The sequence below is a fragment of the Pangasianodon hypophthalmus genome, chromosome 3 (genome assembly GCF_027358585.1).
Source record: "Pangasianodon hypophthalmus isolate fPanHyp1 chromosome 3, fPanHyp1.pri, whole genome shotgun sequence".
Taxonomy (NCBI): domain Eukaryota; kingdom Metazoa; phylum Chordata; class Actinopteri; order Siluriformes; family Pangasiidae; genus Pangasianodon; species Pangasianodon hypophthalmus.
In genome coordinates this window covers 34,025,773-34,051,309 of record NC_069712.1, presented here as the reverse complement: position 1 = coordinate 34,051,309, position 25,537 = coordinate 34,025,773, and the positions used below count along the sequence as shown (strand labels likewise).

The following is a 25,537-nucleotide window of genomic DNA, read 5'->3' as shown; positions in this document are numbered from 1 at the left end:
TGTTGTTGAGCACAGTGAGAGCCTTGAGCTATGTTGCAATGTGTGTAATGTAAACAAGGGTGTACGTGTCCTGCTCAAACACAGCCACGGAAATCAAACAAAAAACTTTTCAGAAGTTCTGCAATGAAGCAAATCAAACTTGTGTGCATTGTGTGTGTGTGTGTGTGTGTGTGTGTGTGAGATAGATGTCTGTACACAGAGTTATATAATTTATTAGACACACCTATCGCATGACTCCCGATCCTGTCTGCCACAGGGTGGGAGGGCGGGTGCCAATAGTTTGTGCAGAGTAACAAATAGGCTACAGTCAGTAATTATACACCTACAGAGTGAGCTGTGTGGCAGACGAACCTGATAAACTCTGTGTATGATGTGTGTAAACATATTTTCTAAAGTTGCAAATGCAGAGGTCACGTTTTTCTCCTTAAAGGTGCAGCGTGTGAATTTTACAATGTAGAATTAGAGCTGCACCTTTAAGGAGACTGACGTGATGGAGGGTTTAGAAATAAGTAGGAAAATCATCTTCCTTCAGTGCTGATGTTTTGGGGAAACTCGACCTTGTGTTTCTTTTTTTTTTTCCATTTCTTTATTTCAGGATTCTGTTTAAAATTTTCTGGCCCAGAAATTTAGCTCTGCCCTTAAATGGGAACCTGCAAAGCTTGTGTAGTTTTGACAGAATTGGTGGGGGCTGCTGGCTTTCGGCTGTGTGTGTGTGTGTGTGTGTGTGTGTGTGTGTGTGTGTGTGTGTGCTGTAGGAAAATAATCAGCACTGGGGTGGTGTGATGAAGCGTTGTTACTGTTACCACTGTGAAGGTGATTATTTTCCTCTAACAGCACGTCACTGAGTGTTTTACTCCTCTTACACCACAGCAATTTCTTAACAAACAACATGTCATGCATTTTATCTGTTATTACATTTATTATTACATTTAATGTTGTGGATCTTTCACAAAACGAGTCAGTTCCTGTTGTCGCTTACGTTATAGCAGCTATAAACACTCGTTCCTTCACCAGCATCTCTTTATTCTCTCTCTTCATATTAATAAGATAAAAAATCGCAGCTTGTTCCGCATGTTACAGAAAAACCGCAAAGAAGCGTAAACTCCTCTGTCCTGAAGATGTCGGAAAACTTCAAGTTACAGCTTCACCTCTGACTGTTACAAAGTGCTGACACTGGAGACTCCTTCCTTACATGTTCAATACACACCACTGACATCTTCAGGACAGAGGAGTTAAAGGTTGAGTCTGTGTGATATTTTTAAGGCTTTTGGGGTTTTTGATTAGAGTAGACCTCAGGTTTAGATTTAAACTCCCTGTTTCCTGTGTGATAATGAGTGTAATGATGGATATCCTGTACCTTGTAGGAATAATTTATTGCAGTGCATTGGATTTCAGAAGTGCACTTGATATGCTCTAACTCTGTTTTTTAGCGCGCTGTGCAGAGAACAAGGTTCTCCTGTATGAGTTACGATTAATCGTGTTTTTAAAGTTTGTTTTTGGGACAGTTTGATGACGTTAATCTACGAGTGACGTGATCGCTTATTGACGAATTGATTTTTTAATCACTGAGTGGTCAGCTGTGTGTGTTTGATATTCAGGCCTGAGAATCACAGCATGTTAATGATTAGCCAGAGTTTTATACACACACACACACACATATACACACACACACACACACACACACACACACACACATACACACACATATACACAGACATGTCCAGCGTCCTGTGTTTGACTTCATTATTCTCCATCCTGTGGAACAGAAATCCCTTCCTTGAGGAAATAAGCACTGCAGTGTGAACAAAAGCCGATCTCAGGTGGAATGTAAACATGTTGACGGTGTGACGCTGAGAGCGCAGCGTTGCGTGTCTCTCTCCGGTTTCTAACTCATTTGTTTTCCCGAAACACTGCCGAAGGAAGCTATAATATGCAAAAGAAAATGCCCATGAGGGAAGATCCACTGTGTCTCTGTGTGTGTGTGTGTGTGTGTGTGTGTGTGTGTGTGTGTGTTTGCAAACCCACAAAGCGTCTCTCGACCTTGCATTCATCCCTCCATGTGCGTCCGCGCGCCATCACTGTGGACATTCTGGTCATTCCTGATCACTGTGGAGAGGCTTTTTACACTCTTTTTATTCGTTTGTATGTTGGGGAGAGAGAGAGAGAGAGAGAGAGAGAGAGAGAGAGAGAGAGAGATTATTTGTATTTGCAGAGTGTGTTTCCAGGTGTGGGTGTAGGTGTAGGTATGAGAGATAGAGAGTGTGTGTTTCACTGTGCATGGGTGTGTGCCTTTGTACTAATCCAAAGCTTCACTCCCACATTCACACACACACACACACACACACACACATATATATACTAAATGTGAAGTCGGGAAACCAGTTCCGTGATCCGCAGCACATGCTTTGACTCCAAAACCACAGCACACACTTTAGCTTCTGGCTAACACCAACATGAACAATGGAGAAACAGGTACTTAAGAGTCATAATCGTGAGTTGATTCTTTGAATCACCTGTTTATTGTTCATGAATCAGGGGCGTGTCCTGATGTGGCTGAGTGACAGGTGTCCCTGAGTCGTCGTGGGCAGGACCTCACTCTACGTTTGACTCTGAATCCGTTCAGCTTTTAGGTTACGCTAAACTCAGTGGAGTGTTTGCCAAGTCCCTGTAAATTAATTGTTAGCAGAGAAAGATAAACAAACAATCAATAATCAGATTATTAAGTAAATATTAAGTACAATTAAATATGAAGGAAATGTTTAAATAACAATCGATGTAAATGTGTGATTTACGGCCAGAACTGACCAAAAACTGTGTTTTTAATAAAGTAATTAACACTTTCTACACCAATCAGAACGGAGAATTTAAAGTGTGTGTCTCTGTAACACTGTGTCTCTATATTGCTGTCTCACTGGTTCTGTGTCTCTGCATCACTGTGTCTCTGTCTCAGTGTGTGTGTGTGTGTGTGTGTTTTTCTGTATTTCTGTGTTGTGTCTGTCTGTATCAGTGTGTCTCTGTCCCTCTGTGTCACTGTCTCTGTGTCACTGTCTCTGTGTCACTGTCTCTGTGTCACTGTGTCCCTTTTTTCACAGTATCTCTGCCTCACTGTGTTGCTGTCTCACTGTGTCTCACTGTATCGCTGCCTCACTGTCTCACCATCTCGCTGTCTCACTGTGTCACTGTATCTCTGTGTCACTGTCTCTGTGTCACTGTGTCCCTTTCTTACAGTATCTCTGCCTCACTGTGTTACTGTCTCACTGTGTGTCACTGTATCACTGTCTGACTGTGGCACTGTGTCTCTGTCTCACTGGGTCTCTGTCTCTGTCTCACAGTGTCTCTGTCTCTCTGTGTCTCTGTATCACCGTCTCACTGTGTCTCGCTGTGTCTGTATCAGTGTGTCACTGTATCGCTGTGTCACTGTCACCATCTCACTGTGTCACTGTATCGCTGTGTCACTGTCAGCGTCTCACTGTGTCTCTATATCGCTGTGTCACTGACAGCGTCTCACTGTGTCTCTGTATCGCTGTGTCACTGACAGCGTCTCACTGTGTCTCTGTATCGCTGTGTCACTGTCAGCGTCTCACTGTGTCTCTGTATCGCTGTGTCACTGTATCGCAGTCTCACGGTATCTCTGTGAGGATATATCTCTTTATCTCTGTGTCTCAGTACCTCTGTGTCTCTGTGTAACTGCACGTGTACCGTAGCGCTGGATTGCTGTATTCTATCGTTCCACACTTGATCAGTGACACTGAACTATTTCCTGCTTTAGGCGTCTGAGCACAGCAAGTCTGTGCCTGTCCGAATAGTTTTCTTTCTCCTGGAAAGGATTTCGTCTGAAGTTGTTGTGTATGTGTGTGTGTGTGTGTGTGCGTGTGTGTGTGTGTGTGTGTGTGTGTATACCTCCATGATCCATCAGACATAGCTGTCTCGTATGATCTCTCACACACACATTAGGATACTTTCCTGTGACTGATGTTAGTAATCATAATGATGTTAGTAATTTTTTTATGAAGATGTCTGACTGTCTGACCTCGGATGATGACATCATGCACCATGACATCATTTACCATGACATCAGTCACTGTGCAGCTAATCCAGTGTCTGATCTCTGAGAGTGGTAAATAAATTCCAGCTGCATTTCTTGAGCTAGTACATTCATTAACACACATACACACACAGTCAAAAGTGTTGAATTAACACCTACAGAAGTCTCGTACAGCTCAGAATCAACACTGACTGATTTCTAATTAGCTCACGGTTTCAGGTTTATACATTTTAGTTTCCTGCTTTTCATTTTCTCTGTGTTCCTCTGTATCTCTATATCAGCAAACACCTGGAGCCTGAAGGGAGAGAGGGCGAGTCAGGACAAAGTGGAGTTTGTGCAACGTGTGTGTTTGCACTTGCATGTAGGAGAGTGAGACAGAAAGAGAGAGAGACAGAAAGAGAGAGAGAGACACAGAGAGAGAGAGAGAGAGAGAGAGAGACACAAAGAGAGAGACAGAGACAGGGAGGGAAAGACAAAGAGAAGAACAGTAAGAGAGACAGACAGACATGGGGGCAGACAGGGAGAGAAAAAAAGGACAGAGAGAGATGTGGTGAGAGACAGAAAGAGACAGGTACAAAGAGCAGGAGAGAAAGAAAGAGAGAGTGACAGCAAGAGACACACACACAGAGAGAGAGAGAGAGAGAGACAGACAGACAGACAAACAGATAGAGAGAGAAAGACGGACTGACAGATGGAGACAGAGAGGGAGAGAGATACAGAGAGTAAGACAGAGCTTTTTTGTAAAGTTGAGAGTTTTAATATTCTCAATCTTTGATTAATAGTAAGTACTGGGGGGAGGGGGGGGGGGTGATGTTGATGATGATGATGATGATGATGATGATATATTGCTGTTGTTGAATACTGTAACAACAAAGTTAATTTAGTTATGAGAATTATATGTCTTACTTAAACAGACTACTAGAATTAAACAAGTTTCATCTCAGTAACTCAGTAAGTTAAAACCTAGTAAGTGTGATTTTAATAATAAAACTAGCTGTTAATGATGCTCAGTGTAAGTAGTGAGGAGTTTCTCTGAGTGGAAATGTTAGAAATAATAATAATTAACAAAAAAAAAACACTATTGGTTTCTGTAAATAAATATGATAACTTGCCTAATGTATATAATATTCAAGTCGTTTTCTTATATAAACAGTAAAAAATGGATGAAATGTTGTGGGGGTTTGTGATGCTGTGATGCTTGTGGGTTCCACACTGGATGTGGTCAGTAACATATACACTATAATAAACTAGTTATTTATACATTTAAGAGTGGACCAAGACCCGAGCCCTGAGGAGCTTCTGTAGTGAGAACGTGAACTTTTGAAGGCTCTGAGTGATTCCTATTAACATGTTCACTTTAAAAAACATATTATATTTAAGAATTACACCAAAACTGCAGTGTAGTGAATTGTGATACTCGGCTGGAATGAGTATTATACTGGGAATTTCTCCCAAGGTTTTACTTTTCAAGTGGCGAAATTGTTGTTTAAGCTTCTTCTAGGTGCTGAGTCACTTCCTGTTCGTTAGGAAATGTGTACAAAATGAGCAACTCGAATACGCTGACGGCGTCTGAAGTGTTTAAATCTTGCTACATCTTTTACGCCACACTATTGAAAAAGTGCTTGTGGTTTTTTTTTTTTCACACCAGTGGAGCAGATGATACATCACTTTTTAATCCCCTTCAACTATCAGCAGTGTCTGAGAAGACAAGTTGTGCAACAGCATTTTAAGATAAGCTGTGATTCAGTTACGCCCTCTAGTGGAGGTTAAGATCTTTATTTACTCTACAAGCAGAAATTCTCTTCACTTTTAGGACTGTACCTGTTTGTAGCTTTGTTTACAGAAACAAAACTGTAGAAGAAAACTGGGATGTGAAGTCCACTGTACCTTTTGACATAGAAAGTTAATGTACAGGTATTTTTTGTTGTTGTTGTTTCCCAAAGATTACATAAATTCCAGATAATACAAATATGTATTACAGAAAATATATATATTATATTAAAGATGTATGTAATACTGAATACTGTATTTATTCTAACTCTAAAGATATTGGAGGGAAATTGGTTATTGAACCTTCATAAATACTAATCAACTTCAGTGATTATAATTAGGACTATTGTTTCTGTACAAATAATTTACTAGCGTTCTAAGATACAACACATAACACACAAATATTAAAGAATACCCTTCACCATCGAGAAAAGGTTTTAATATTCACTCCCTTCTCTCTCTTCCTGTCTTTCTGTCTGTCTGTCTCTCTCTGTAGCCCCTAATGAGGCAGGTGAGACATCATGTCCTCTACAGCACTTCCAAGAGAATGTGTTTATTGAGGGAAATCGGCCAAAATATGTACAGGATCTGCACATGGAGGCTCAGGAGGGCCTGAAACTCCTGCAGCAAGATGGTATGTCCTCATAAAGCAATTAAACTTGAGTCATTTTAGGACAAGGTGAAAGTTTTATGGTTAATCGCAGCTAACCATAGACATATAAAATGAGGGTAACGGGGAACTGCAAATGCTAAACTGTACATTAAAAATGTCTCACATTGCACTACAATCAGCCTTTTTATTTTAGATTGTATTAATAACTTTGTTTTATATATTCTCCAGAAAACAGAAACGGTGTGGACTATCAGGACGACCAGAGCGTCATTGTAAGTACCTTATCAACAGTTAGCTTAAAATAACACTGAGTCGGGAGAAATGCACGCATGAAATCATCACCATTCGTTAGTTTTAAGAAGTTTTTTATGTGGACATCATCCTTTTTCGTTCAGTCAACAGTGACGGCTCGTACGGACGACGATATGAGCTTCAGTGAACTGAGAATGTCCGAGTCTGAGAGTACTGCTGCTGATACGATCTCCACACGTTCCATCACTTCCTATCAGTCGTCACGTTCCGGACTCACACGCCAAGGTACGGTCTTGCGTAGAAGAACGACTTCATTTCGTTGTAGTTTGGTACACCAAGGAGAGTACTGTGGAGGAGAATGTAACATGGGGAAACTTAACCCAGTGTAAGAGTTTAACTCAACCCTTGATTCAGTAGTGTTTATCTTCTTGTTGTACCTCTGCATGCAGACTCCACCTTCAGGCCACTGAAAGAGGACAAGAAACACAAGAAGAGCAAATCGAAGGGGAAAAAGGCGGGTATGGTCAAAGGAATACCAAGACATGTACAGAAAGAACTTGGTACGTGTTCTTATTAAAACACAAAACTTTAAACACAAAAATGAATAGTGTATTTTAGTCTCACTAATACACATTTTGACTCATTTCCTAACCCAAGGGCTTGACCGAGCTGCGTGGATAGCGTCCCAGTTCACTGATGCTCAGCTATCCAATGGAGGTGTGAGCATTTCCACCGTCATTCCCACTCTGGATAGCATATCCATCGCCTCGGTCCCAGACGGAGCAATAATGCACCTGCAGAACAGTCTTCAGGCTATAATGGAGGATAAAACACAGATCCCTCCACAGGAGGGACAGCAGGATGACCTCTCTCTACTCCAGCACCTGTTCCCACAGTCGTTTGATCCACAGAGACCGAATTCACTAGCTGTTCCCTGGATGACCACGTCAGGAACCTCTTCATCCAATCCAGTGATGTATGTCTCCCCTGAGGCCACGTACATGTCCAAGATCATCCCAAATGCGATACTGCCTCCATCTGTGGACGTGGTTGAACTCAGCCGCAACAGAAGTCGCAGTAGCGTTCGCATGGTGAGCAAGAGCAGCCTGGCATCGGCCAGTCCAGCTCCATCAAGAGCCTCATCCCGGGCATCCTCACGACTCTCCTCACGAGCTCCATCACTGATGTCCTCACGGGTCTCTTCTCGGGCTTCCACCTATCGGACTGCCAGCCTCTCGGAGTGCTCTGGCTGGAGCCGCTCAGGATCATCCGAGACACTCGTCTCGGATTCTTCCACCATTTCTAGCAGCAGCACTCCTCGAGTAGCCAGCAGGACAAGTCAGGCAGAGGACGATTCTAGACCTCCCATGGTCAGATATAATTCTGGTGCCCAAAATACCTCTGTTAAGCCTGTGCAGTTGAATGGTAACAGCCAACAAGAGGAAGCCTGGAAGAAGTCAGGCTCCACAGGTCCTTTTAATCGCAGCCTATCAGTGATGAAAAAGAGCAAGAAACCACCACCTCCCCCAAGTCGTTCATACTCGCTGCATTCACGTACGTATGCAAGAACCATAACTGAGCATAAGTCTTTGGAAAATGGGTCTCAGAAAGTGGAATCGCCGTACAGTGCCTATACAAGTCAGAACGGCAGCACAGCTGTTCCATCTAAAGGGAACTTGACCAGCCAGAGAGCAGTGTTGGCAGAGCTACAATTAAAGAAAGGCCTTCAAATGCAAAAAGGCAACATACCCTATTCACAAACTAATGGAAGGAGTCACCAGAATAATCTCAAGCATTTCCTACCATCTATTAAAAGTCTAACCGCTAATGGTAGAGTTGCTTCACCAGCTGTGACGACTCTTATGGCGCTCCTTGATGTTCCAGATCCTCCCAATGTTCTAGCTCCACCTCCACCTCCTCCTGAGACATGGGCACACAATCAGCGCACCTTCGAACTACTGTGTGGACCTGGACCTGTCAACTTGGAGTGCTGGGCCCAAAAGAGAGGTCTGAAGTTTGAAGTTCCAATCCAGATGGCACAAGGGAAAATACCAGTGACAAGTCAAGCAACAAATGTAATGAAGGACAGTATAGTAGCACCTAAAATGCAAACTCAAGAAGCCGTGGCCTCAGACACGCAATATAGAACTACTCCTACACAGACGTCCGTTGATGTTCAGCCTCGTTATGGCAACACTCTGCCTTTACCCGGGCTTACCCATGTCCGTCCTTCCCCATCTCCTTCACCACCTCCTGAACATATACCTCCCCTGCCCCCAACAGACCAAGTAAAACCTCTAAAAGAAGATTCATCCGCCCAGTTCCAAGGATCTGATGAGATCATATGTCCCCCTCCACACCCTTTGTTCCCACCACCTCCGCCCCCTACAAAGGTACCCCCTCCACATCCGCCAGGTGGGCAGGATGAAACAGACTATCCATCTCTACCCATGCCATCTTCTCTAAGGTTTTTATTCAAAGTGCCCCCAGTGCTACAGGATGCACAGCCTTCAACATTAGAGGAAGCTGCATCTTCTCCAGCACAGAAAATCCCACCTTCTCCTCAAATGATCCCACCTGTTCCACCAATGATCCCACGTCCTCCACCAGCAATGCCACCTCCACCTCCGACATCAAGAACTCCTCCTCCGCCAGCGATCCCACCCCCTCCACCACTGATCCCTCCTTCTCCTAAGGCAGCACCTGCTCGTCCAAAGCAAACCCCACCAGACGTATCCTCAAAGCAAGCCCAAGTCACATCCACACCATTTAATGTTCCTACACCACCTCCATTACCCACAGATCTCAAGAAAGAAGTCAAAGCTATCACAGCTGAAAAACAGGAGAAACAGCCGCCTCCGCCGACCACCCACGCCGTTGCAACTACAGAGGAAAGTCCTACCCCGATGGTCACACCGTCCTTATTACAGAAAGTCCGTCTCAGGTCAATCAAATCCAACCTGAGCCAAGCTGAAACTCCTGGTGGACTTCAAAAAGCAAAGCATCAGACCAATCAAGAGGCACCCCAAAAGCCTAAAAGAAGATCTCTGATTCTGAATACATCCGATCCTGCCTCGCAATCGGCTACAGATCAGAAAACTGACAGTCTACCTGCAACTAATGTACAGGAAAATCAGGGCACTATTCCGCCATCAGACACCGAAACCAAAGCTGAACAGGTTTCATCGGATGTAAAACTTGAACCCAACAGCCAAGTCAGCGTCACAGACCAAAAAACTCAACAAGCAAGCACTGAACCAATCAAAGAGGCCGTGTCTGCTGAATCAGTACCCCAAATATCCAACAAAGTAGAACCTGAACCAAAGATCACAGTGCAGGAAATCCAAAATGAACCATCAACTACGCTAACCCCTGCTGAACCAAAAGATCAACTCTTTGCCAGTGACGTAAAAGAAATCCAAAACGAATCCAGTACAGCATTGGTAAAAGCAGAGCAAGAGGTTAAAATTCCAAGGCCCCAAACCTTAATACCCACATCTCCTAAAATCAATCCTGCTCAAAAAGTGCCTCCAGTTAGCATTCCTTCATCTTCCATGTCCCTCCAGGATGCCATTCGTCTGAAAACCGCTGCCATGTCGTCTACAGACAACCGAGCGAAGCGCCAGAGTCTGCTGCATTCCCCTCCGCTGTCCCCAGGGGCCATCTCGCCGACATCCACGGCAAACTTCATCTTCTCCAAAAGCACAAAGAAGGTGGTGATAGAAAAATCTCCTTCATCTCCAGAGTCCAAATCAGATCTGAGGAAGACGCTGGTGTACGAGTTGAAATCTGTTTCTCAAACATCCAAACCAGCCGCTGATCCCCAGAATATAAAAGCCAAAGTCCCTCCGCCAGTCGCTAAGAAGCCTAGTGCTAAGAGTGAAAATATTACCCATAATTCCTCAAAGATTAATGTGGACACTGAGCATGTGCAAACTGCTGGTCAGTGAGCACAGCCAGAGAAAAGAAGGTAAGACCTTATGGCTTTTATTTTTATCCAAAATAAATCCAAATGTCTACAAGAGCTACAACAACATTGTTGCTCTCAGTTTAGGAATGCTAATAAAATCTATCAATAGCTGCGTTTACATGGACACTAATAATCCGATCGTAATTGGACTAGAAGCACAATCAGATTTAAAAAGTCACATGTAAACACGTCAATCGGAATGAATTGGCCAAAACCGATTAAAATTTCATTCGGATCGTAAGGGGTGGTTTAAACCTTTTCTAATCCGATGGAGAGGACATGTAAACACTTCATCGGGTTGAAAATGAAACCAGATAGTTCTGCGCATGTGCAATGACGTACAAATCACGTAATGACGTATGACGCACGGCTGTCAGTGGTGTTGGGGCTCTGACCGTAGCCTCACCAGGTGCCATGTTCCCCTCCACCATGGAGCATCGTGTCATAAATGACTGTCGTGTCATCCTACAATTCTCCTTCCACTCCTCGTCTGTGAAGTGGTGCAAGACGACGTTGTCCCACCGGTCCTTGCTTCGGACCCTCATCCACAGACGGTTTGTTCTGGGCTCGGGAAGGGGCATTTTAATTGCTTGATAAATACACGCAGTATAATACACAACACATCACGCGCTCGCGTCTTCTAATTAGCAGCTGAAATAGGCAAATGTTAAGTCTGCTTTTTAAAATGAAAAAAAAGCAATGGCAAGAGAGTGGCTGCTAGTATCTGCGTGTTGGAACGGCGGGAAACGTGTAATCGTGCACTGTGCGCATGTCAGAAGATCAAATCCGATTCTGTCAAGTAAACGCGCACATCAACCCGATTACTTTATTCAGCGTTCTTGTAAACACTGCGATCGGATTAATCAATCTGATTGATTTCATTCCGATTGAAACAAAAAGTGTCCATGTAAATGTGACTAATTATTAAGTTCCAGAAATGAGAAATGACATTTATTTTTTTGAAATTCTCTATTTAATGGATACAAAAGTCGCATTTAGAACAAAAAGTTCATGTTTTGATGAACATGTGGTTGGATTTGCTTTGCTGAATGTTTTTGTTGTCCAGCAGGTGATGGACGATTCAAGGAATGGGACCCTGTTACTTTTGAAATTCATAGACTATAATTAATCCCCAGTGACATAAGGTGGTGAACAGGAAACCGAAGTGACAATGCTCTCTGAGAGAGAAAGGTCATTGCATGTTGAAGAAGTGGAGAAAAGAATGATGAAATAAAAAGGAAGAAATTAAAGAATGAGGAAGAGGAAGAAAAAAGACAGTAGATTTGGACGGAATTAATGCAGGAAGGAAAATTGAAGAGAAAAACATTGAGATTGAAAAGAAAAGGACAAAGCAAAGCAATCAGGAACACTTGCAGTGAGAAAGTATGAACTCATGAGAATTCTGTATTTGTAAAACAGTAGAAAAGCTTTTTTTTTTTTTTTTTTTTTTCCCGCAGAAGGTGTTGGTCTTTCTGACGTTTAGAGAATTTATGATGATGTAAATAATTTGCGATGTACAGTTCTAACTTTCTGCCCAGAACAAATTTAAACAGGTCTATTGACTGGACCTTGATTAGTTATGTTCGATTTTAATATATGACATTTCTTTGTGCACTACTAGCCTGTATCTGGGGAATCACTGAATTAGGACCTTTATAATTTCCTTAATTTCTGCTGTATTATTAACAACAATTTCTCTAACTTATTGTTAAGAAAGAGCGATCTGATGTTCATCCAAACACTAGAGGTATCTCTGGTACAGTCTTGTTTAACTGCTTTTCTTTCGCTTATTGTCCTTGTTGTGATGTTTTGATTTCATAACTATCTGAGATATATTTACACAAAGCAGTACAGCATGTTTGAAATGTTATAATTAATAACAGGCATTTTTATGTAGCCTGCAATCGCTTTCGTTTAAAGAGCAGTATGTTAAATTTTCGTTTATTTTTTTTTTAAAGCACCTTATAATCACCACTGACATGCACACTGGATTATAACCAGGTCTTTTTTCAAAATTTTAAAACATTAAACACAGTCTGAAGTACGCATCTGTCTGTCTGTATCTGCTGAATTCTGGATTGTGATTGGTCAGGAGGCGTTGATTAATTTTCTATAACAGCAGCTCTGACAGTAGCGCAGGTTTATATTAATGCGCTAATGCGGACGCTTCACATAAACGGATTAAATTAATCGTTGATATGGTGAGGTTTTCTGTAAGGAGATGATTAATTAACATTTATGGAAGGAGTCTCCAGTGTCAGAGCTTTGTCCGTGTCAGAGGTAAAGCTGTAATTTTAAGTTTCTTCAGGACAGAGGAGTTTACACTTTGCAGTTTCTGCTTTTTTCTTTTTGTCTTTTTAACTTCAAGAGAGAGAAAAAAGAGAGGCTGGTGATGGAACGACTGTTTATAGCTGCTATAAGTAAATGCATTACATTAAATATACACTGATAAAAGTATGATGTGTCATTCTTTAATAAATAAAATAATAATAATTTTTCATAAATTGCTGTGGTGTAAGAGGAATAAAACACTCGGGAATGTGCTGTTATAGGAAACGTTGGTGTGGTAACAGTAAGTCATCACATCACCCTGTCACTCGGGATTTTACTATCTCACACACACACACACACACACATACACACACACACACAGTTTTACTGATTGTTATTATTATTACTATTTTATTGATACTTCATTCACACAACAAAAACATAATGCCCTTACACCACTCATCACTCAAGGAAAAGAGAATAATTAATGCTAAAATCAGCTAGCTTGCTAATACTCTTTGTGATTCTTTGCCGTGTTTTTCCGACAGTCCTGATCCTACAGTACACATCACCACATTAACACTAAACTAAACTGTAGTAAATAAATAATCCGTGTCCCTGGTTCGATCACACACACAGCTTATCAGTGTTACTACGTTTTCATGCACATCAAAGTCTGTTTAAGATTCTGAATACGATGTTTATATGCATACAGGAATCAGAATATTCCCGTATATGTGGTTGTGGTTGTTGTAAGTTTGTCGATCTGAACATGTGCTTTTCCTTTCCCGCTGTTATTTCCCGGGAGATTCAGCATGCTGCTGTTGGTTACAGAGTCAGTTATCAGTTTTATTACTACTTTTACACACTAATTTAATTAGGACTCTATCACTTCTCTCCATCAGTAATGAACAACAACTCCGCCTCGAAACGGAAAGGGTCGGGTAAGCGTCTGTTACGCTAAGCATCTGTTAGCACCCACAATTCCCTTCTGAATAAGGTGTTTAAATACAACGCATTTCAGATTAAAACAGGCGTATTCCAGGGACGAGAATTAGAATATTGTCTTAATCTGAATCGGGCAATCGGATTGCGGCGTTTACATGCATGACTCAGTACTAATTAGAATATCGCCAAATTCTGATTAATATCGGAATATTGATGTGCGTGTAAATGTAGTCAGTGTCTAAAATGACAAAACTGCGATTAGTCACGATCGAGTGAAATCACTGAGCTGTTTCATGACAGAAAAGAAAAAAGTGTGTTATGGTTTCTATTTTACAGGAAATATAGACGCAGGGCCTAAAGCTAACTTATTGACTGAAGCTATTTTCTATTGATTTATTTCTATTGATTATACAGACAGAAACATCGGAAACATTTAATAAACCTTTACCTCAGATGTGTAGGTAAATTACTGATAAAAGACTCCATTTGGCTAAAAATACACTTTAATTACACTTAGTGTTGACCGCCAACCAAACTAACGCCGGCTCCAATGTCTACTCTTTGCTTCCTGTGAGAGAAATGTGATCTTAGAGCTGCGGATTCTAGATCAGTAAGCTGTTCATGTGGGATCTTAATGTTAAAATATTATTGTACACATTTACATAATGTTCCTAAACATTTTTAATTCTGAACCATTATTGGGTCGCTAGGCCTTCATCATATACAAACTGCTCCAATCAGAACAAAAACACAACCAAGCCTGCTACAACACAAAATATTAGCTACGATAAGCAAGCAATAAAACGTGCTGTTACAGGAAGATAATCCACGCCGGGGTCAGGGTGGTCTGATGCCCCAAGGTGGATTATTTTCCATTAACAGCACGTCTCAGAGTGTTTTATTCCTCTTATAACACAGTGATTCCTAATAATTACTGTTTCTAGTTATTAAAGAATGAAACATTGAACTTTTTAACCATTTATTGTTACCTATAATGTTGTGGAACGTCAAAAAAAAGTTACTTCCTGTTATCACTTACGTTATAGCAGCTTTAAACAGCTGTTCCCTCAGGCCTCTCTTTTTTCCTCTCTCTCGAAGTTAATAAGACAAAATAAACAATAATCAATCTGTGAACAGCACTGTGGTATAAAACTTACAGCTTTATCTTGCTTGGTTACAAAGCGCTGACACTGGAGACTCCTTCCATAAATGTTAAGTAAACATCTCCTACATTGATGTCACATTCAAAACATATAGCTTTACACTAGTCTGGGGTACTGTTGAGCAGAAAACCCTGAATGTGTGAATATGAAGCTAACTTTACCACAGTAAGTGACACAATGCCACCGCCTTCACCAAATCTCTGAACCTCTACATACACTATATGGTCAAAAGTATGTGCACCCCTGACCATCACACCCATATGAGGTTCTTCCCCAAACTGTTACCACAAAGCAACAGGAAGCACACAGTTGTACAGAACGTCTCTGTGTGCTGTAGCATTACAGTTTCCCTTCACTGGAACTAAGAGGCCCAAACCTGTTCCAGCATGACAATGCCCCTGTGCACAATGCGAGCTCCATGAAGACATGGTGTGTGAAGGTTGGAGTGGAAGAACTCGAGTGTCCTGCACAGAGCCCTGACCTCAACCCCACTGAACACCTTTGGGATGAACTGGAACACCGACTGAACCCCAGACCTCCTCGACATCCCAACATCAGCGCCTGATCTCACTAATGCTCTTGTAGCTGAATGAACACAAATCCCCACAGCCACGCTCCAACATCTAGTGGAAAGCTTCCCAGAAGAGTGGAGCTCGTTATAACAGCAAACACACGGGAATAAATCTGGAATGAGACGTTCAACAAGCACATGTGTGTGTGTGATGGTCGGGGTGCACATACTTTTGGCCATATAGTGTAGTTTACACCTGGAGTACTCAAAACATTTTGCAGACTGGGACACTTTATGATATTTTATTTAGGATATTATGTATTTGTTTTTTTTTATTTTATTCTTGAACCTTCCATTCACAGAATGTTTTATATATAAGGCGAATTGTTTGAGTTACTGAGGCTGGGATTTAACATTAAACTGTAATGATGGGTTGAGAAACATGAGCTCTGAACTACTCAGTCCAGCAGCGCACACACACACACACACACACACACACACACACACACACACACACACACACACACACACACACACACACACGTCCACATGATGGTGCTGTGGAGCTGCTAATCTGCTGCTTAAATCAGACTCATAATCAATTCCTCTTACAGCACAGCAATCTGCCATAACAAATGACGTTTTTATCCTAAAATTTTAACAAATTTTATGTTTGTTACATTCAATGTTGTGGAACATCAGTGAGACAAGTTAATTCCTGTTGTCACTTACGTTATAGCAGCTATAAACACTCGTTCCCTCACCAGCCTCTTTATTCTCTCTCCTGAAGTTAATAAGAGAAAAAAAAAATCACAGCTTGTTCCGCATGTTACAGAGAAACCGCAAAGAAGCGTAAACTCCTCTGTCCTGAAGATGTCGGAAAACTTCAAGTTACAGCTCTACTGTTACAAAGCGCTGACACTGTAGACTCCTTCCATCAGTGTTACATAAACGCCTCCATACAGATCAACAATTTGTCAGTGAAGTCTGTGTGAATGAGCTGTAACTATAAAAACAATAACATCAGAACAAGTGCATTAATTATAAATAAAGCTGCACTGCTGTCGTTGTGGAAGGAAACAGCGGATGTTCAGGCTTCCACAGTCCTGATGGAAATAAACAGCAAAAATAATCAGCTCTTAATCAACTGATTGGGTTTTTTTTTTAGGCCACATCCTTCAGTTACACACCAGCTGTGTTGTCATCTGGGCTTATTTATTTAATTATTATCTAAAAGGTGACAGCAGTAAGTATCAGTGATGCAGGAACAGATGAAATTAGTGCCAGCTTTTACTGACATTAACCTGTTTATCATCAGAGAAAGTGGATTCAGACGTCAAATGAAACGACAGCAGCATCAGCAACATCAGTTAAATAGCTGGCTGATTCATCACAGTTCTTTTAGGTTTAAAGGTGCAGTATGTGATTTTTTTTTTTTCACAAGTGTTTCTAAAACTGTAATAATAATAATAATAATAATAATAATAACAATAACAATAATAATAATAATAATAATAATAATAGAATGTTATTGATAACGATTATCCATCATGTTGTTATTCTCTTCAGTTTGGGTTCTAGTTCAATTTTTCTGCCCCAGAAATGCTGCATCTGACTAAAGCTCATAACTCATCATTTTTCACCTCTGACCTGAAAAAAAACAAACAAACAAAAAACAAACAAAACCCCCTCATTTCAGAATTCCTACTCAGGAACTCAGGATGGTCTCCTCAGCATCAGCAGTAAACACAGCGGCATTTCTTCCCTTTAAATGAGTTATACTGTTTATACAGTATCAGCTTTAGATCCATCAACATACAGACATGTTCCCTTATTCAATCTGTAACACTGACTCTATACGTCACTGTTCTGAGGAAATTAGACATCACTCATCACAGTTAGCTGCCTAGCTAGTTGCTAACAAAAGATGACCTTGGAGACATCCGTGGTTTTCCCACTTTGAAAGCACAGACGTCATTCCAAGCTTCGACTTCCCACTTCTGAGATCATTGCAGCATAATCTCCGGCCCATATCGGGAACAAGGTTGCTAAGCTCCACCCAGATGTCAAAAAGGCAGCTCATAAAACATACATACACACTTCATCAACATTTCTTTATACACTGGATGTATAAAAGTTTTAGCCCCCCATCTCACACAGGGCTGGACAAGGCTGAGCTATCAATGCCTCCAGGTTTGGGTTCTTCTCTGTAAACTGAAAAAACAAACAAAAATGCTCTTAACATAAATGTTCTTTACATGCCAGCAGTTCAATTTAATTTTATTTGTATAGCGCTTTTAACAGTGGACATTGTCACAAAGCAGAAAGCACAGAAAATATGTGAATATGTGAATTTATCCTTAATGAGCGAGCCTGAGGTGACGGTGGTGAGGAAAAACTCACTGAGACAATATGAGGAAGAAACCTTGAGAGGAACCAGACTCAAAAGGAAACCCATCCTCACCTGGGTGCAACGGATCGTGCGATTATAAACCATTCCCTTCTATTATTGTCTACTATATCCACAAATAGTGCAAATGTGAAACCAGTAAATTCACCACAGTTTTCGCAAGAAGTCCGGTAGGTTAAAAACCGGCAGTGATGATTCCCCTGATGGATTCCCCTGATCTGAACAGCTCAAGGCCGGGTTCAGGTGTGAGCATGGTGAGAGTTCAGCTCCAGCTTCAGGACTGTTCTATAGCTAATGTTATTATGAGGATTTAAGAAGGGGACTGGTGGCTCATCTGCTTCAGGCTGTGTGTTTTTGGAAACTCATGTACGAGGCTCTTTCAGTTGAGGCTTTAGCTGTAATTCCTCTTACTAAAGATGGTGTAATGTGAAATCTAAATCTAACCCTAAATCTTCAGGCCAGGTGGCTCATGTGCTTATGCCTGAGGCTCGAGGCTCAAGGCTCATAGGATTCAGTTGAACTCTTAACTCCAAGTTTCTATATAAATGTTAAAGATAAATCCCCTAAAAAGCAGCATGTGATTCCAGTCCTGGTGGCTCAGAGGATAGATGCTGCACCTATCTAAAATAAAGCTGCATGGTTTGATACCAAGTGAGGGAGAAATGAGGCCAGACTCTTTAGTAAAGCTCTCCTTTCTCATGCTTCACACAGTATAAACCCACCACCACAAGTAGTACATTTATGAAGCCAGAAGCGAAAGATAAACCCCCCAAATCAAAAAAAAGCCCCTCGAGTGCAGTTTTGAGTGGTTTGGGGGTAAAGGGTGTGTTAATATCATAGAGAGAGAGAGAGAGAGAGAGAGAGAGAGAGAGAGAGAGATCAAGTCCTCAGTGATGCTGCTGTAAGAGCTTCTGTTAGTGGGTGTTCCTTTATTAACGCCTCTCTCGCTACACATGTGGTGCAACGTGAAAGATTAACCCGCCCAAAAACCGACAAAAAAAGGCAAAGCAAGCCAGCTAGCCAGCTGCCACCTCAAGTTTAAGTGGCTCAGGTGGTAAATGGTGTGTTGGTGTCAGAGGGAGAACCAAGGTTCAAGTCCTCACTCACACTGTGTGCTCTCTCTCTCTCTAGGTGGTGTAATTAAGCACAGGGTCTCTGTACAGCGTTGGGAGGAGAAAAACTTGGTTATGCTACTCTAAATGATAAGCATTTTACTGTAAAATTTAGCATGGCACCTAGTATAGTGCAGTGTAATAATGTAGCACAGCGTAATATAGTATAATAGTAGCATGGCACATATTATACTCCATCATGCTATGTACTGTGTATGTTAGTGTGTATATGTAGCGCGGTACAATAATTGACATAGTAATATACTAGTAGTGTGTGTATATATATATATATACACACACACACACATACATATGTATATTGTAGTAGTATAATAAAATTATTAATTGGCCCCCATCCAGAGCAGCATAACCCCTGCTTTCACCTCTCTCAGAGCCCCAGGTGGGACCAACCAGACTTTCTCTCTCTTTCCTTCTTTCTTCTGGATTTAGGGTCCCACCTGAGTCTGACCCCTACTGCCCAGAGGAGGCCTCGAACTGAGAGTCTACACAGCGACTGGTAGAGACCTTTAACCCACTGAGCCATCAGAGCCGACAGGAAACACCGCTGCTTTACTGGAGTTTATCTTTCACTTTACACCTCCACCTGGAGAGAGGAGGCAAGAGAGAGATTAGTTATTAACAAAACACACAGGAGAAGCTCTTACTACACTTCTCTCTCTCACCTGAACCTGGACTTGAACCCTGAGTCACTCCACAGAGCCAGATGGAGACCTTACACACTGAGCTACCTGCACTGACAGAAACACAGCTCTTTCCAGAAGGCTTATATTTCACTTTACACCACCTACTGCTGCAGGTAATATAAGGAGCAGTCATGGAGCTCACCTGAGAGCAGACCTGAACTGTGCTCCTCACACACTCACACACTCTGCACTTACCAGGTGAGCCACAGGAGCTGACAGGACACCTGCCACTTTCAGGACATTTATCCATCAGCTCATGCTCACTAGCACTTAGGCTCAGGCATAAAACGCTTGTTTCTGATTGGTCCAAACTGAAGTTCAACTGTCAGGTTCTTGTTTCCTAAAACTCAGGATGTGTAAAGGAAACTAGCACAGGATGTTTATCATAACTGGAATGAAACTAGTGAGGAGCTTTCAAGATTTTTTCCTTATAAAATGGAGTTTTTCATCAACAGTTTCTTGACAGACAAACACACAGACAGACAGAGAGAGAGACACACACACACACACACACAGAGACACACACACACAGAGATACACAGCCAGACACACACACACACACACACACACACAGGCACATGCACACACAGAGACACACACACACAGAGATACACAGCCAGACACACACACACACACACACACACACAGGCACATGCACACACAGACACACACACACAGAGACATACAGCCAGACAGACACACACACACACACACTCACACACACACACACACACAGGCACATGCACACACAGACACACACACGCACACACACACACACACGCACACACACAGAAACTTGAGGGATTTATTTGTGGAGCAGATGATGAATCTACAGTCATTTCCACAGAGGTGTTTTGTTTAGCTGAAGCTGGTAAGAGAAAGTTTCCAATTTTCCATCACTGTCTTTCATTTTCACTTTACTAAACACTGATCTATACTGTCTTTCATTAGTTACACTGATCAGACTCCTGGACACAGAATGAAACATCTTCTACCTTACAGGACAACATCACCTGCCTGTGACAGTGATGCCTCCCTTCCAGATGCACTGAACAACTTCTACGCTCGGTTTGAGGTGCAGAATGACGTGACGGCGAGGAGGACCACCCCTCCTCCCACGACCAGGTGCTGTGTCTAACCACGGCATGTGATGTGAGGAAAACTATATACAGAGTTAACCCACAGAAGGCTGCTGGACCAGACAACATTCCTGGTAGAGTGCTCAGAGGGTGCGCAGACCAGCTGGCAGATGTTCTCACTGACATCTTCAACACCTCTTCAGTGTCCTGCCTCAACAACTACCGTCCCGGTGCACTCACGTCCGTCATCAGGACGTGCTTTGAGTGGCTCATCATGAGGCACATCAAGACCCTGCTGCCCCCACACTGGACCCCCTGCAGTTCACGTATCGTCCCAACCGCTCAACGGATGACACCATCACCACCACCACCCTCCATCTGGCCCTCACCCACCTGGACAAAAAGGACACGTACATTTGAATGCTGATCATAGACTTCAGTTCAGCATTCAACACAATCATTCCTCAGCACCTGATTGGAAAGCTGAACCTGCTGGGCCTGAACACCTCCCTCTGCAACTGGATCCTGGACTTCCTGACTGGGAGACCTCAGTCAGTCCGGATCGGGAACAGCATCTCCAACACCACCACGCTGAGCATAGGGCCCCCACAGGGCTGTGTGCTCAGCCTACTGCTGTTCACTCTGCACAGCTCGAACCACATCATCAAGCTCGCCGATGACGCGACTGTGGTGGGTCTCATCAGCAAGAACGATGAGTCAGCATACAGAGAGGAGGTGCAGCGGCTAACGGACTGGTGCAGAGCCGACAACCTGTCTCTGAACATCGACAAAACTAAAGAGATGGTTGTTGACTTCGGGAGAGCACAGAGCGACCACTCTCCGCTCACCCCTCACACAAACTCTTCACCCTCCTGCCGTCTGGCGAACAGTACAGAAGCATTCAGGCCTCACGACCAGACTGTGGAACAGTTTCTTCCCCCAAACCATCAGACTCCTCAATACTCAGAATCTGGACTGACAACACACACACACACACACACACTCAACTGAACACCATCCCACTCTCTCTGCAATTTTTTGCACATTTCTGTATTTACTACCTATTGCTGCTACTGTATTTATAAAATATTAAAAATATTGGATATAATATATCATATATCATATTATGTTATGTTTCCATTTACAGCATTTTATGATATTGTTATTCTTTTGCATTAGTGTTATATCTGACACTTTCACACTAGAACTGTGTACTGGTCGACGCTGCGCTGTCTCTGTGCCTATTGTCCTGTTTTAGTAGTTACTGTACTGTCTGGTGCTGCTTGCGTCTGCACTTTATGTAGTAATGTGGAGTCTCATGTAGTTCTGTGTTGTTTTCTGTAGCACCATGGTCCTGAAGGAATGTTGTTGCTGTTGTGTTTCTCTGTGTACTGTACTAGCTGTATATGGTTGAAATGACAATAAAGCTACTTGACTTCTATCATAATCACAGTGTGGACTTTAGAGTCTGCAGGAGACAGAACTGGTTTAAATTTAAATTCAACCTTTAGACGTGAAGTCATGCTTGCTGGAAAAAAAAACACGTGCGTCCAAAAATAAATCATATGTATACAAAGGGTTGTGTAGTTCCTCTTAAAGATAAACACATCAAAGTGTAATTTTATAGCCCAAATACAAACAGCGCCAGGGATCGCCTAGCAACAGTTGCTAGGGCGTGGCCTACACAGGGCAGGAATGCACGGCATGCTGGGAGCTGGAACAGGTTCAGTGTTGTAGTTAAAGCAGGGAGCATTGCTATGATTCCAGTTACTGAATAACTATTTTAATTACTGGACTGTTTAGTCTGGTCTCTGACTGAGAGCAGAAATAGTCTCATGATGTCATCAGTTTCATCTGTGACGTGGTAGCGCAGTGAGAAAATGACTTAAACCAGTAACAATCATTACAACCATACATACTGTAGTAATAGCAATACTGTAATTAATAATAATAATAATAATAATAATAATAATAATAAGTATTTACCTGTATACCTGTATAATATGTATGATTGGAGGAGAAAGAGAAAAAGGGAGGAACATTACAGCTAGTGAGTTTTAAAAGAAAATAATTAATTGTTTTTTGTGTTGCATTGAAATTAATCTGGTGACAAGATCAGTATATTGATATTGTGTGTGTGTGTGTGTGCGTGTGTGTGTATAAATGCCTATTATTATTTTCAGAGCATCAATACTAAGATTTTTTTTTTTACAGTTTTAATGATTATGATGAATTAAAATCAATTCCTTAACAGAGATTTCACTAAAATTATTTCTTTGTGTAAAAACACACCCAACAGTCCAACATTCACAGAACACATTATTAAAATAATATTTTAACGTAATTATTTAAAAACACTAAGGTATGTAAGGGTTCCGTATAGATTTATGGGTAAAAAGTAAAAACTACAGATAGTAATGAAAGGCTTTAAGGCTAAATGAAGCAGTGTGTGAAATGATGTGGATTCTCCGGCTGAGAAAGTGAGTTTGAGAATGTCCACTAAAACAGAGACAGAATTAAATATATCACTGAAATATATTAAATATTAAATATATGTAAATATACGTACATTTTCTTCCCCTAGTATACATCAGTAAATCATCACAGTGACACAGTATATTAAATCATTTTATATATATATAAATGTTATTGATTATAGTGTTAGTAAAATTTGAAATAAGTTTCTCATAATATTGAATCTTCCTTTTATAAAAGAGATAAAAGCATTTCTATAAAAGTTATCATGAGACGTGGTTATGAATAGCAGTGACTCACATCATGATAATTATTACAGCTGTAGATATTTTTAGCAGGAATTTCACTTGGCTGGATTTTACAGGCGTCTGTGTGAATAAATTACAATGTCACGTGCGTGATAAACCTGTATGACGTCACTACTAGCTTTTTTATTCTCACTATAGCTTACTGTAGTTCTTAGCAAAAAAAAACATCCTTTAATTACACAGAGAAATAGTTAAACTGTCTGAATCGCACCAGATAATCATCATGGATCTTGCTCTGTCTGTTAGTATTCTTTTAACACACGAGACCAGCGTACTTCCTGTTTTCAGTAAACTGAGGTTTTGCACGTGCTCTTCTTCTTCTATGACACACTCACCGAAACATAACAACTGTTGCCAGGGGAATCCCAGCAGAATAACACTGTCATATAATAATAAAATAATAATAGCAGTGTTTTCCTTATAAAAAGCACTGGGGCTTCCCTATCAACAGTTGTTATGGTTCAGTAAAGGTTATCAAGAGTAAATATGAAATTGATGACTAACGTCATTAAATGATTTTATACACAATAACAAGCTTTTAATTCTTTTTGCAGTGTGCTTGTTTTGGTTATGGATTCATTTAAGATTTAAAATATTTCACATTTAAAGCACAGAGTTAATTATAAATCAGTAATAATAAATCTGATAATAAATAATAAATCTGACTCCTGCAGGCGCTAAAGTCCACACTGTGCTTATGATAAAAGATCAGTATACATAATGACATTACATATAAAACAGTGTACACTGTATACTCTTACAGAAAGGTGAAATCAGAAGACAGTAAGTGATGGAGATGTATAAACTTACCCACCATAGCTATAGACACATCTGTGGAAATTACTGGAGTTTACATGAAGTCTGGGTAACTATTAAAGCTCCAAATAAATTAAATGTATGTAGAGAAACAGGTTAAAAAACCAACACCACTGCAATCTCTGTGTTCTCATTTGCTCTGCATTTCCTCTTTACCTTTTTTCCTTCCTCATGCTTTTATCTCCTCCCCCTGATAACACGGAAGATCAGGAAGTTCAGGAAGATCAGGAGGAATCAGGAGATCCTTATTCACTGAAGTAGCATGATGACACTTATGGCTGATGTGTTACACATCTGGATCACTGGATATACATTATTACACATGTGCACGCTTAAATGTTAGCTCTGTAGGCGATTCAGGATTCTCATCCACTACATGTCTCATACCTGTGTTTTAAACATTTAAGCTCATTTTATTCAATTTATTACACTGGGCCTCATTTAACCAAGTCGTGTAAATGTTCTCAGAGCCAAACCAAAGAAATAAGATTTAAATAAGATTTGGCAGATTTTTGGCAAGTTTAGCGGATTTTCTTTTGTACTCATGTGTGTATATATATATATTTATACACACACACTGTACAGTAGACACAATAGGCTTAAATGGAACAGATATATGTACAGATATAATACAGCTACATGCGAGGTGAAGGCAATGGCAGAAACATTAAGGATATGTGTAAAGGTAATATAGTAAAAGAACGAATTTACATATTGCACAAAAAAATTGTATCCACAGAGAGGTATTACACTAAGAAGGTCCTAGAAGTCAGTTACCTGTTTATGAGGGAAAAAGCTGTTCAGTTTTACCTGCCCGATTCTTCACTCTGGATGAGTATAGGTCCTGTAGGGTGGGCAGGGGAGCACCAATAATCCTCTCAGCAGGTCAGACTGTCTGTTGTAGTCTTCTTATATCTGAATTAGTAGCTGAACCAAAGCAGACAGTAACTGAAGTGCACAGAACAGACTCGATGACAGCTGAGTAGAACCTGGTCAGCAGCTCCTGTGGCAGGTTGAACTTCCTCAGTTGGTGAAGCATCTACCATCTCACAGGACCTGAAGTGGGAGACCCACATAGACTCCATCTTGA

The 25,537-nt window shown here is 41.3% G+C and overlaps 1 protein-coding gene across 3 annotated transcripts in view; it reads left to right on the top strand.

Moving 5' to 3' along the window:
• The window catches only part of si:dkey-157l19.2 (uncharacterized protein KIAA1522), a 33,088-nt gene extending 20,394 nt beyond the window's left edge, over positions 1-12,694 (top strand). The window contains exons 1-7 of one of the 3 annotated variants that reach the window (XM_053232563.1): positions 4,872-5,959; positions 6,312-6,449; positions 6,657-6,700; positions 6,824-6,965; positions 7,130-7,240; positions 7,338-10,650; positions 11,720-12,694. In XM_053232563.1, coding sequence (XP_053088538.1) covers positions 6,410-6,449; positions 6,657-6,700; positions 6,824-6,965; positions 7,130-7,240; positions 7,338-10,630 — 3,630 coding nt within the window. In that variant the 5' untranslated portion in view covers positions 4,872-5,959; positions 6,312-6,409 and the 3' untranslated portion in view covers positions 10,631-10,650; positions 11,720-12,694. Of the gene's footprint in view, positions 1-4,871; positions 5,960-6,311; positions 6,450-6,656; positions 6,701-6,823; positions 6,966-7,129; positions 7,241-7,337; positions 10,651-11,716 lie in introns of those variants that run through there. The other 2 variants (XM_026939301.3, XM_026939302.3) reach the window with 2 other exon arrangements.
• Positions 12,695-25,537: the final 12,843 nt, after the last annotated feature.